Source organism: Diceros bicornis, chromosome 33, assembly GCF_020826845.1.
Source record: "Diceros bicornis minor isolate mBicDic1 chromosome 33, mDicBic1.mat.cur, whole genome shotgun sequence".
NCBI classification, from domain to species: domain Eukaryota; kingdom Metazoa; phylum Chordata; class Mammalia; order Perissodactyla; family Rhinocerotidae; genus Diceros; species Diceros bicornis.
In genome coordinates, this window is record NC_080772.1 from 35,967,558 (window position 1) to 35,981,186 (window position 13,629).

General features: G+C 40.2%; 1 protein-coding gene across 2 annotated transcripts in view; it reads left to right on the forward strand.

Moving 5' to 3' along the window:
• ATP6V0D2 (ATPase H+ transporting V0 subunit d2) overlaps positions 1 to 13,051 on the forward strand; it is a 49,059-nt gene extending 36,008 nt beyond the window's left edge. For both annotated transcript variants that reach the window (XM_058528969.1, XM_058528970.1), the window contains exons 3-8: positions 780 to 958; positions 2,430 to 2,509; positions 3,875 to 3,952; positions 9,282 to 9,458; positions 10,612 to 10,689; positions 12,324 to 13,051. In XM_058528969.1, the coding sequence (XP_058384952.1) occupies positions 780 to 958; positions 2,430 to 2,509; positions 3,875 to 3,952; positions 9,282 to 9,458; positions 10,612 to 10,689; positions 12,324 to 12,485 (754 nt within the window). In that variant the 3' untranslated portion in view covers positions 12,486 to 13,051. The remainder of the gene's footprint in view (positions 1 to 779; positions 959 to 2,429; positions 2,510 to 3,874; positions 3,953 to 9,281; positions 9,459 to 10,611; positions 10,690 to 12,323) is intronic.
• Positions 13,052 to 13,629: the final 578 nt, after the last annotated feature.

Consider the following 13,629-nt stretch of genomic DNA (forward strand, 5'->3'; position numbering starts at 1 on the left):
GTAACAGAGTCTTTGTCTGGTTCCTGCCTTAAACTGTATTCTCTGTGAAGGAAGGGACTGTGTCTCTTTTACATCTTGGCCTCATTGCTTGGAATATTCTGGGTGCTGAGTACATGAGTGAACAGGCACACACACCCAGAATATCCCGGGTAGAGCTTATATTGAGGAAAGAAATCACATAAAATATGAACCTACAGACTCTTGGGGTTCTGGATGGAGAAGGGCTAGAAAGTTCACTATCTGGTCTCAGGAGGAAAAGAATACAGAATATTTTAATTTTTTAGTAAAATAGTTAATATTTTAATATTAAAATTGATAAATAATAAATATTTTATTTTTAAATATTTTAAACTTTGAATCCTCAGTGATGGGCTTCATCACAGATTTAAATAGTTTTTAAAGTAGAATTAAATGTTCTAGATCTGTGTTTCTCAATTTTTTAAGCCCATAGTCCATTATGAGAAACGAAACAATTTCACACCCTCACCGGCACCCCACCAGATTTGACAATTACAGCATAGGAGTCAGCTTCCCCATTTTCCCACTAGTCAGTTAGTTATTATAACATTGAATATGGTTTTTCAAACTGTGATACCTCCAGAGAGTCAGAAATTTTATCCCACCCACGTCTCTCAAACTCCTGAGTTTAAAATAAAAAGAAACTCATGCATTTCTTTAATGAAAGGGCATATGCCTGAACGGTGCGCATTTTCACCTGTGGGATGCTTCTTATTCTCAGGCAGTGGTTTTCCTAACGACTGGGTCTTCTTCTAAACCAGATGCAGTTACATGATCGACAACGTGATCCTACTGATGAACGGGGCACTGCAAAAGAAATCCGTGAAAGAAATTCTGGTGAAGTGCCATCCACTGGGCCGTTTCACAGAAATGGAAGCCGTCAACATTGCGGAGACACCTTCCGATCTCTTTAATGCCGTTCTGATCGAAACCCCATTGGGTATGAACACATGAGTAATTGTATAGCTGCTGTGTGTGTTACCCCAGGAATTAGAAAATGTCCATTCAGTTCACAATTTTCTCCCCGAATACAGTGTCATACTATATAGATTCCTAGATGTGGAAGGGGCGTTAAAGAATCATCTAGTCCAGCGCCCTCATTTTTCAGATCAAGACAAGTGAAGTAACTTCCCAGGGTCACATACGAACCACCTGTACCCGAGAAGGAGCCAGGGCTCATCTCTCAACCTCCAAAGCCTTGTACTTTGTACCAGATCATAGCAAATAAATGATAGAACTTATAATTTCTCAAAAAATTAATTTTCTAGCTGGATTTTATATGGTTAGTTTCTTATCCTTTCATTTTAAACTTCTGTCTAAATAAGGCTACATATAGGAAGCATTGTGTTTTGGGAAGTTTAAGAATGCCATTTTTCTGAGATGCTCAGGAGCATCTGCCAAATGACCTGAAGCAGTGATGAAATGAATGCTAATTTCATTATAATTCCGCACTAACAATAGTTCTAGCATTCAAAATGATAATGAGATAGTTTTATATGCATTATTGTCAGGAAACCTAGATGGTAGCAATTCACCATTGATCATTTGTCAAAATAGTTGTCATTTAAAACAAACTTTAAAAAGAAAAAAATTTTTTGTATCATCATTAAGTGTCTGATGCTAAGGGAGGATAGCACAGTGGGAAGAGCACATCCCTTCCACATCGTGAGCACGAAGCCAGGCTCTGTCAGGTCCCAACAGGGTGACTTGGGGCAATTCAGTTCACCTCACTTTCTTTGTTTTAAAAATAACAGTATCTTATAAACCAATGTTACTGCAATAAAAATGAATAAATAAAAAATAAAAATAAGAGTCTCTCACTATAACAGAGTTTTTTGTTTTGGGTTTTTTATTGTGTGTAAGGAAGATTGACCCTGAGCTAACATCCTTGCCCATCTTCCTCTATTTTATATGTGGGACACCACCACAACATGGCTTGATGAGCAGTACATAGGTCCATGCCCGGGATCCGAACCTGCGAACCCTGGGCCACAGAAGTAGAGCAGGCAAACTTAACCACTACGCCACAGAGCCGGCCCCTATAACAGAAAACTAAATAAAAAACTAAATAAGACACGGTTTTAGTACAACTCAATGCTTGGCACGTAGTAAGGTTGCAAATAGTAAATGTTACTGTTAGCTAATAGGGGATGGGGGTGCTCCCAAAAGTAAGCCATAAAGTGAATAGTTCCAAGGTGTTGTGAGGATTAAATAAGCTAAAGTATATCCAGTGTTTCGTGTAGGGCTCACACTCCTATTGTCATCGTTACTGTTGGCCTGTCGAGTCTGGACTGCCACCCCACAGTGTCCTAGTCTGTGGTGAGCACAGCTGGTGGGTTCAGGAGACGTTGTCTACAGTTTATCATCATGCTTTTGACTTATTTATCTTGTATGGTAATTTCTGCTTTCAGCTCCATTCTTTCAAGACTGTATGTCTGAAAATACTCTAGATGAACTGAATATTGAATTACTACGCAATAAACTATACAAGGTAACTGTTTCCCCAAATGTTATGTTTTTCTTTATTACATAATACATCATAACCAGAGTTCTTTATGAAATGTTACTTTGCCCATTAGCCACCTTCTGCAATTATGAAGCTGTGCATACTTGGAATATAGCTCTTATACTCCTGGCCCCCACCCAGCAAGATTCTTGAGAGGAGGTAACACACCCCCGTCTTCTCTGTATCCCTAGTTCCTTGCATGGTGCCTGGAACATAAAAGGCATCATTGGATGGGTGGGTGGTGGGTGGATAGATGAGTAAAGTGAACCATATCAATCTATTTTAAAGCAACCAGCGTACATAGTGAACCTTCTGTTATGCAGTGTCCATCTCTGTCCTTGATCCTGTTATAGAGTCCCTGGATGTCACAGTTAACCTATGACACACAATTTTAATCTACTGTCACGCAGCACACCAAGATGACCAAGTTGTGGACGCTACATCATAGGTAGCACTGTGTATAATCTGGCCAACTGTCTGTCTGGATTATGCTGCCACCATCTGAGTAGCTATATGTAATATGGGCTGAGCAAAATCAGTCCATTTTCACTCAGCAAACCGCAGCATCTTTGGACAATCTCACAGAGTAACTGAATGAGTATATACTGCCATGCCATATATGTAGCATGTTATGCTGAAACATGTGGTCCTTTCAAAACCACTGCATTATAGGCAATTTTCCTTTTTATGGAGAGTCTTATGGGCTTAGAGGAGGCCTCCTTGAGATGTAGCTAACAGAAGGCACTGTTGTAAGCAGGTTATAGTATTAACTCACTAAACCACCCAGCAAAACTACGTGCTATCCCCATTCCTCAGATGAGAGGACTGAGGCACGAAGAGGTAATATTTACTTGGCAGAAGTCAGTTAGCTGATGAGTAATAGAGCTGGGATTCAAACACAGGCAGTCTAATGCTGCAGCCAGCCTCTGCCTTCCCAGTGCATCTCCCGTGCTCAAAGCCGTCACAAACGTGTCTCCTAAGCACCAGGGAGATTAAATGTCAGCATAGGACCAGATATAGAATTATCTGTTGAGCTCATAGAAGAGTTTGGCGCTCTTGTTAGAATAGCAAGAATTGACCATGTGAAATAATCCAAGAACCATGCAAAAAAATGCTTTTTAAGTAATTATAAGGTATGATAAGTATGATTTTGTTCCTTAATGGAATTCTCTTTTTAGGCTGTGCAACATGCTTCAATGTGCAAGCTTGTACCAAATTTATTATAAAATATCTCCTATGGGAGAAGTAATTCAATTTCCATTAAAACATTTAATAAGCCATAAAAAGCTGATCCAGAAATTTCCAAAAGGAAAATGTATTCATTTTATTGTTTTGTGATCTTTCTTCAAGTCTTACCTCGAGGCATTCTATAAATTCTGTAAGAATCATGGTGATGTCACTGCGGAAATTATGTGTCCCATTCTTGAGGTAAGAAAGAGTCTTTGAATTTCTTTATGCCAAATAATGTGTTTATACATACTTTACATTTATATAATCCTATTTATATTTATTTGTCTTAGAAGCTCCTTTAACATAAAATAAGCAATATATTTTATTATATATATCATTTAATGTCTTCAGTTAAAAGTGGTATTTTCCAAGTTTTCTAGAGTTATTTTGGAATTAGGAAAGAGTAATGCTTATAAAAGTTTGGTGATGATTCATTTTGATGTAATATGAAGACAGTAGATTATAATTAGCTATAAATCTGGTATCCTATGGGCAACTGTGGACTACAGGTACTCATAATAATCACTCAACTTCCCTCCAACGAGGGAACCTTGGGCAGCTGGAAACTCTCACAGCTTGGCACCAAAGTCCACTGTGGGCGTTGTTTTCTATATAAATCCTGAAATAAAGGCCTCCCCAAGGAACCCCTGAGCATTCCAGCTTGGGAAGACTCCTTGGGTTGTGAGATTCATGGCTGGTGTGCTCACTTAATCGTGTGTCAAATGCCACCATTGGTTCCTAACTCTTTAATTGATGTTATACTTTGTTTAATTCCTCTTTATCATCGCAGATTTCATCTGTGCTCAGAAGTCCTTTTGCTTGTAAATGTTGATCTACAATCGCTGCATGAGAGATTCAGGCCATAGATCACAAGGAATGCGGGCATAGTTTGCACTGAGTGTTTTATACAGATAGATATCTCTTGCTGGCTTCCTAATTCACTTGAATTTTTAAAAAAAAATACCTTTCTGGGCTTAGAAAAGCCCTTGCTTTAGCCTGTGAAGCTAAGTTTTGTCTAAAGAATATCTTTAATTGTTAGGTTATCTGTTAAACTTCATTGGTGAGTAGGTATTTAAATAGTTCAGTAACTTCTGATTTCAAGAAAAGCCTGATAAGAACTACCGTTTAGGCAAAAAGGATGGGGGAGAAAAACCTTGATTAACTTCATCTACATATATTTTAACACAATGTTCTGAAACTGTATATGATAAAACTAGTTCCCCTGAAAAAACATCTAATCACTAAAATTTTGCAGTTAAAGATACTTTGCTATCCCCTCTTGAAACTCATAAAGTGAAAGCAGTACTTGAAATAAAAAGTTTATCGCTGGAGAACTCCAAAGGATATTTTTTGTCCTTATCAATATTACACAGAAAGTAGGCATCGATAAATAAATAAGTGTTTTTTCATGGCATACTCAGTGTCAGAAAGTGAACTAGTCTCTTTCAGACATGCTGATGGAGACTGTGTCTTCATAAATTTAACTGCTAGCCACTCTATAAGAAGCCATACTATCCGTGGCTCATAATTACAGTTTCTAGCATAGAAAGGCATAATTCCTGTGGTTCAGAAATGATTCATGTACTTTATATCCACAAAACCTGTGAAATAGAGTTATGTTAAAACTTGTAACCCTACAAAAGGTATACAGTGGCACTACTAGCGTTTATTATGCACCAGATACTATCCTAAGTGCTTTATATACACGAATTCCCTTGGACTTCAAAATAGCACAATGAGATAGGTGGTTTAGTACTTATTTCTCAAAAGGGGCAACTGAGGCACAGAGAAGGCTAGTAACTAGCCTGATGTCACACAGCTAGTACGTGGTAGTGTCAGAATTTGAGCCCAGGCAGCCTGGCTCCAGTTCCTACATGTTTATCCACTATGTTATATTACCTCTACATTAAATTCACCGTTCACAGTTCTTGTATAAAAGTAAGTGCTAATTCGTAAGCAAGATCACACTGCATGGGCTATAAAAATCAGAAACAGATAAGAATTATGTCTTCGATAGATAAGGAGAACAGATTGGTGGTTACCAGAGGGGAGGCGGTACAGGGAAAGGGTGAAAGGGGTAAAGGGGCACATGTGTATGGTGACAGATGGAAACTAGACTTTTGGCGGTGAATACGATGCGATCTATACAGAAGCTGAAATATAATGATGTACACCTGAAATTTACACAGTGTTATAAACCAATGTGACCTCAATAAAATAATAAAAAAGAAAAAGAATTATGTCTTTGTAATCTCGGTGAGGTTAAAAGAACAGCGTAGAATTAAAAGAATACTTGTCACGAAGAGTATCTGCTCAAATAGCTCTATGCCCAGCGTGCCCGTTATCCCTTCCTAGACCCATGATACTACCATATCAGAGGAGATTTTGTTCAAGCTATGTTAAAAATAAAAGTCCACTTAACTATCTTTATACATTTATATAGAAACATCAGTTACACATGGCATGTAATTATAACGTTTCTAATGATGTGATCAGAAGAGATTTATGTTTTACATAATTATATCAGATCTTATTACTACCTCCCTTTTATCTGTGCAACTATAGAGCACTTAGAGTTTATAGTTCTTCCACGTATATTCTCATTTAATCTCATTTGACAGGAGACTGCAAAACACTTCCTATGATGGAAGAGAGTATTAACCTAGGCTTGCACATGAAAATGTGACCTAATTACAAGATTGTAACTTCATATTTAAAGAAAAAGAATTGACTTATGTTCCAGGCACATGCACTACAGTGTGCTGTTTGCCTTTTACTCCTGCTCTTCCGATAGTCTATAAGGTTAATGAAACAGTGAAGACAAGCACAGAAGGTTTCCTCTCCTTGGTCAGTGCACGTGCTGACAAGGCTGGGCCTGATTCAAGGTCACGCCCCTCTCGTCCATTGCCATCTGCTCCTCCACTCACTGCCCTGACCAGGTATCCCCTGCCTCCTGGAGGGACCTGGCAGGAATGTGGGCTCTGATCAGCCCAGCTCTATCGTGTGCAACAGTAATGATTTTGAATAAGTCAACAGTACATTGTTATCTTTTGCAACAACAAGAACAAAAGAAGTTGTGGTTTTATAATGAATGAGTGTTTGCAGGGCAGAGTGAAAGAACAGATACGGGACAGCTGACATCCACTGTGCAGACAAGATGCCCACCCTCTGTCGTGACACAGGGCTTCCGTGAGACTAGTCCTACCCGCTTACTCTCCTCCACAATCAGATGTGATGGCAAACTGTCTGCCTGCGGAAGGCCAAAGACAGGAGAGCCATTTCACAATCCCCAAATTGTAGTGCTTTTCACCAAGAGAATACACACACACACACGTGCACACACAAAGAGCCTCTAGACTGGAAGAAAGTAGTAAGATAAATATACAGAGTTACGATAAAGGGGAAATGAAAGTATAATAAAGGGTCAAAGGAAATCCTATCCAGTTAGGGAGGAAATTAAAGGGCTTCTTAGGAGAAAGATCGCATTTGATGGGACCCTCAAATGCAGGTAGGATTTCCACATGGAGAGTTATGGGAGAGAGTACATGCACATAAGCAAAGGGAAGAAGTATTAACAGAGACAAGAAGTTAGAAAGTGTATGGAGTGTTCAGGTGACCTGTTGTATGAGTTGAAGTCCTCTCTTCTTGGCGTGGCATGGGAAGCCTTGCGTGTTCTCTTCCCAGCTACCTATCCATCCTCCTTCTCCAGCTCCTTCCCCAGTGTGTGAGCTATGACCATTCCCCCAGAATGTCATGCTTTACTTCATGCAGCTTCCTTCTCCAATGGCCTCTGCTGCCTTGCATGTCCTCAGCAGTGCCTTCCCCACCCTATTTCTCTCCTTAAAATCCTAACGTGTTAGAACTAGAAAGCACATTGAAGAATGTCGGGGACAATTAACTCCATTGTTGCTCTTTCTGCCCTAATTTTTATCAAGGTTTCTTATTGCCATGAAGTCTCGTTCTTGCATTTCTTCTCTTATCCCTGGAAGGTCTAAAATTGCTGGAAGGACTGGTTATATTCAGTAGCCAGAGGCAGCTGCCTTTGCTTCCAAATAAGGCCGCTCCCCGCTTCTGGCTCACCCATACTTTCCATGAGAGCGATCAAAAGGGTCAGGAGGAACGAACTCTCTCCTGATAGGAAACACCTGTTCTAACAAGACTTCCAGTAAAATCTGTTGCAAGTCTGGATTTGTTACTGGTTAATTAGTCAAAAATAAGTCGATCAAAGGATATCGGAGAGCAATTCACGTCAGCTTTCATGTGCATACGAATAACCTTGGAACCTTGTTAAAAGGCAGATTCTGGCTCAGTAGGTCTGGACTCTGGCCTGAGACTCTGCATGTCTGACAAGCTTCCAGGTGACGTCAAAGCTACTGATCCATGAAACACACCTCGAGGAGCAACATTGTAGAAAATATTAGAGAATTTTAAAAGTAGTAGAATCATAGACTTTTCTGTTGGATTCGGTAAACAGTTAAGATCTTCCTATGCGTCAGGCACTGGATATTCAAAAATGAACAGTGAACAAGAGAGACGTGATCCTTCAAAGATTTTACAGTGTAATAGGGAAAAAAATACGTGCTGGTTTTAAAATAATGTGAGCACAAGGTGCTTCAGGTATATGAGAAGAGGTCCTAGCCCAAGGACACCATGGCAAACTCCCATGGCAGACAGAGGAGCCCATGAAGGACAGACTGTGATGGAAGGGTCAGAGCAGGTAGGAGGAGAACCAAGGGATAAGAGAAACATAGAGACCAGAGGAATAGAAAGAAACTTCAAGAAAGAGTGAGCGTTAGAGGAACTAGAGAGGCTGACCTGGGGCTGGGAGCTCGGATGCCTAGTGGTGCTTACCACAGAGAACATGGGCCGTGAGTATATGGACCCCCTGGAAGATCATGTGGCCCAACCCCATCATCTAACAAGTAGGGAAACTGAGGCCCTGACGGGAAGGTAACTTGCCCTGAGTCACATAGTTCTTAGCTACAGAGTTAGATTTATTGATATCTAACCTAGGACTTTAAAGAAGAAAACCCAAACCGTGAAAATACAAACAAAGGGTAAGTAGCACAAAGTCTCCTTATGTAACAAATCACACTGACATCCACGATCAGAAAGGAATGTTAGCATGTATGACATTCGTCTTTTGTTCCAAACACCCTGCCAGGCACTTCCACTTACATTATCTTGTTCTATCCTTGAATGGACCCTAAGAAGTAGATATTATTCCCATTTTTATGGAAGAGACATTTGAGACTCTAGTGGCCTATGTGCAGAGTGCCTGGGAACTAAGGTTTAGTGGGGTTTCAAGAGTCAAAGGCTGTTATCACTGCTGTGTGATCCTTCTCTGGCAAGCAAGTTACTCTGTTGTGAGGCTAAGGGAACAGTAATAACATGTGTCTGTATTATAATTAGACATAGATCTGGAAAGGAAAGCAAATCCCTTCGAAATGAATTTGTCTACTTAGGGTTCTGTTTATAGCATTTGGTAGATGGTAGATTTCACTGATTTTATGTCTTGCAAATGCAGTTTGAGGCTGACAGACGTGCTTTCATCATCACTCTTAACTCCTTCGGCACCGAATTGAGCAAAGACGACCGCGAGACCCTCTACCCAACCTGTGGCAAGCTCTATCCCGAGGGGCTGCGCCTTTTGGCCCAAGTGGAAGACTTCGAACAGATGAAGAGAGTAGCAGAGCATTACGGAGTACGTGCTGAACTGAGGTGTCACGTCATAGAAGCTCACATGTCAAATTGACACTTCTTCTCTAAAGCAGTTGTCATGTTTGTAAGGTAGAAAGCAGTGTCTCTTGCAGTAATGGCCCTCCCAAAGAAATGCTTCAAGTTTCTGACTCAAGCTGGTGTTTTATAAGTTTCCTGCCAAGCAAGTGCTTGTTGAAATCTCCAAGGAGCGGTCATCTGAGCACTTCTTGTGAAGGACTTGATAAAGCCAGCTCCCCAAGGGACTGGTGCAGTGTTCTGGAAATGTAGGCACGTGTCCAAGTTATGTAAAACAGCCTGACCCAGCCGTCTTTTCAAGTGCCCCTTGGGTAAACAGGGTTAGGGACAGATGTTCCTCTGATGTCCATATTAGTTTATACTACTTGCTTTGCTCGATGACCAAAATTAGGGAAGGGAGAGAGGGCTGCCGTGTCCTTCCCTACCTCGGCATCTGCTTGCTCTTGCAGAGCCTCCAGTTTCTCATCTCAAGGTTACACACCTCATCCTCTGATTCCACTCTTCTGACTTACCCACAGTAACGTAATTCCCTCCAGGTGACTTTTCCAGAACGGGAATAACACTCCTCCTGTCTTCTGTGGATTTCTGAAGCCCTCCAGGAAGAGAAAAGTCAGCAAATGATGCATAAACCTTTGTAATATCTCATAGGTCATTACAAGAGGCTCCTTAGCAATACTAAAATTAGAGCTTCTCCCCAATTTCCACCTCCTCCACACTTGAAATTCTGAGTTTTATCAGTTGTCATCTCAAAGAACTCATGAGCCCCTACAGATCAAACTACCAGCATGCATTGAGCCTCTGTGATGCGCCTAGCTAGTCCTAAGAACTGAATGTGGAAATTGGCTCCGACAGTGTGGATTGAGAGTAGAATTGCTTTTGCTTCTTGCCTTGTGGCAGTCTGAATAAGCCAATAGGCTAGAATATCATCTACACTATCTTGTTATTTGGATTTTTTTGGTATTTCCTCAAGAGGCCAAAGATCCTACAAAAAACATTTATTCCTTCCAGATAGATTTTTTAAAATAGATGTACAATTTCTCTATTGGTAGGAAAATATATTCATATATATTTATAAGAAATGAGAACTTGTTAAAAAATAATCTTTTATCTTTGTTTTTAAGGTGTACAAGCCTTTGTTTGAGGCTGTGGGTGACGGCAGTGGGGGAAAGACATTGGAGGATCTGTTTTATGAGCATGAGGTATGATACAAATGGAAATGCTATTAGCTTATATACTCTTTTTCTCTTGCTCTGGGTTTTAAATATTTTCTTACTTTGGGTTTTGTTTTTACAGTTGATCAGGCCAGTTAATTAGGCAACTTCATAGTTTGACAGTCAGTGGGGTATGGGCATCCCGCCTTGGAGAGCCAGAGCCCTGTGGTTCACATATGATGGCTTCTGGTGGAATTGTCCTATCCGGACAGACGTGCACACTATGGAGCTCTGGAAGTAACACAGCTATTCCATGATTAAATAGAGAAACAGAGCCGGGACAGTCTCATAATCATGTGTTGACTGTCCTCATGGTGCTCACTCTGTTAGGTTCATCTCACTCCCTCTCCATCCCTCTACAAGAAGGATTTGTCTATGGTTATAACTCATGGGCACAATTATAACACTTAGGAATTATTTGTATGGAAATCCATCCAGAGAGTCTAGATTATTCTCTTTCCCTAAAAAGGGAGAAGAGTACTTAATCCGTTTATAGCCGGTTCCTGGGCTACTGAACTGTTCAACAAAAGGACCTTTTGTTTTTTTTGGTTTTTGGTTACCAGGTAAGATTCCTCAAATCTCGAGAATTATTCTAGTGTATTCCATTCATGTCCCTAAAACCACTGTACTTGCATCTCAGTCTGATTGGAACAAACAGAGAACCGTGAAATTTACCCAAACTTTAGGATCAGGCTGGCTCCAGAAAGCCGTGTGGGGGTCTTCCTGTAAGGCCCACTCTAGACACTCACCAACAGCTCTCTGGAAAGAAGTGGAAACAATGCAAGTTATCCCACGTTATTAGGGGTGTTTTAAAATACCACACGATTGCATTACTGCTACAAGGGAGCATTAAGGAAGCGGCTCGTGGCAGGAAAAAGGAGTGTCTGTTTGTGAGAGCAGGGGCCTCCTTCCTGGCTACTTTGCTTGAGATCTTTGCTTGAGAACTGCACGAGGGCCTCAGCACCTCTCCCTCTTTTTTCAAAATGGAAAATAAAGGATTTGTTCTATTTTAGACTTTACTCCAGTTAAAAAAATTTTTTTTTGAAAATTTTCTTTTACTGATCTACCTTCTGCAGAAAAAAAACATTCAACTGTATGTCGAGTTGCTGCAGAGCATCCTAAGAAAGTTCATAGTATCTCCAAGGGGATAAATTCTAGGGGCCTGTGACATTGCCCTGGAAGGGTATTAGATGGCCTAAAAACCCTTTACAAATTTTTTAAGTTGTGGTCAAGGAAAAGTACTTTACCTAAATGAGATAAGCCCACTAGCTAGAAGTCAGATAAATATTACTACAAAATTACACGCTCACACACACACACACATACCCCAAAGTTCTCCCAAGAATCTTTGTGCCAGCAGTGCTGCGAAGACGTGGAGCTTGTTCTGTTTTTCTGCAAGCTTACTTTTTACACTACTCTTGTCTACCTTTATCTGCAGAGTGACGCTCTCCCTTTAGACTTGCTGAGTTGCTACTGTTTTCCTCTATTTGACCCAATTTGGACATCGTCTATTTAAATATAAGCAGTGCACAAGCACAGGCCAGGCTAATATTATTTGGTCAATGTAGTGCGCTCCAGATAAGTTATGGTCTGTGTGGTCTTGTTTGGTTTTTCTTCCTCAGGTGCAAATGAACGTGCTAGCCTTCAACAGGCAATTCCACTATGGCGTGTTTTATGCGTACACAAAGCTGAAGGAACAGGAAATGAGAAACATCGTGTGGATCGCAGAATGCATTTCACAAAGACATCGAACTAAAATTAACAATTACATTCCAATTTTATAACCCAGTGAGGGGCCTCAAGTGCAGAAAATCGTACGTGTTAAGAGGAAGTTATTAAGGAAAATGAAAGGAATTGTGTTTTATTATCTAGGATACACCAAAATAAGCCACACTGCACCTTTGTGAATTGCAGACTCACTGGAAACACGGTAATCCAGCCCTGAAAGAAAGTGTTTCTTTTTCTTCCAGCAGCCTTAAATCTTGTTTCCACATTTATATCTCATTCTTCTCCTGGCCTTAGACGTTAATTGTAATTAACCCTATGGTACTTTTTCTACTCTCGTTTGGTTATATTAAAAATAGTATCCAATAAATATTGCTTCTCTTGCTTCTCCACAGGCCCAAATACTGAGTGTCTGTTTTACATTTTAGTTGTCTGTTCCTTCCTTAGGTCCACAAAAATTCAGAGCAGTATGTAGCCAACACGGTCACGTGTCATGGGAAATATTCTATTTTTTTTCCTAATACACTTCAATCTGGATACAAGTAGTGTTAAATTTGTTATTGAGGTTATCGCTTACAACCTACTTTCTCACAACGTTCTTTAAATAAAACGTATATCTCTCTTTCTTCCGATTCCTTTTGCTTTGCCCAAGAAGAAAATAACCCCAGGAATTGTATTTTATTCATTCAGAAGCATAAATCACAGATTCAGTTTTCAGGATATGGATTCTCTATTAAACTTCAGTGAAACTGGTGCATAGAACTACCAAGAAAAAAAAAGCAACAAACACTGCTTAAGTCCTTTCTTTAAAAATAAGAGATTCCTAAATAGAAAATCTGTATTTGTTATGTATTTTGAAAATTAAACATATATACATATTTGAAAGTTCTTCAAGTGAGAATATTTGCAGTGAATACTGGATTCTGGAATTAGGTGCATAGACCAAAGAATAAATAAGTTTTTCTGCAAAAATCCAACATTTTGCAGAATATTTTAGTCATTTTAGTGATAGGGACTTTTAAGCATAAGGAAAAACAGTGGCTCACCTGTGCGGGAGGCCCAGCCCACAGCCGAGTCCTGATGGCGCCGAGGGTCAGTGTCCTGTGGAGGGCTCCAGTACAGACCCCTCAGTTGGACCCAAAGAGCCTACTTCCCACTGCAGCCCCTGGTCTGGAAAGCCTCCTCTCTGACTTGCTCTGGCCA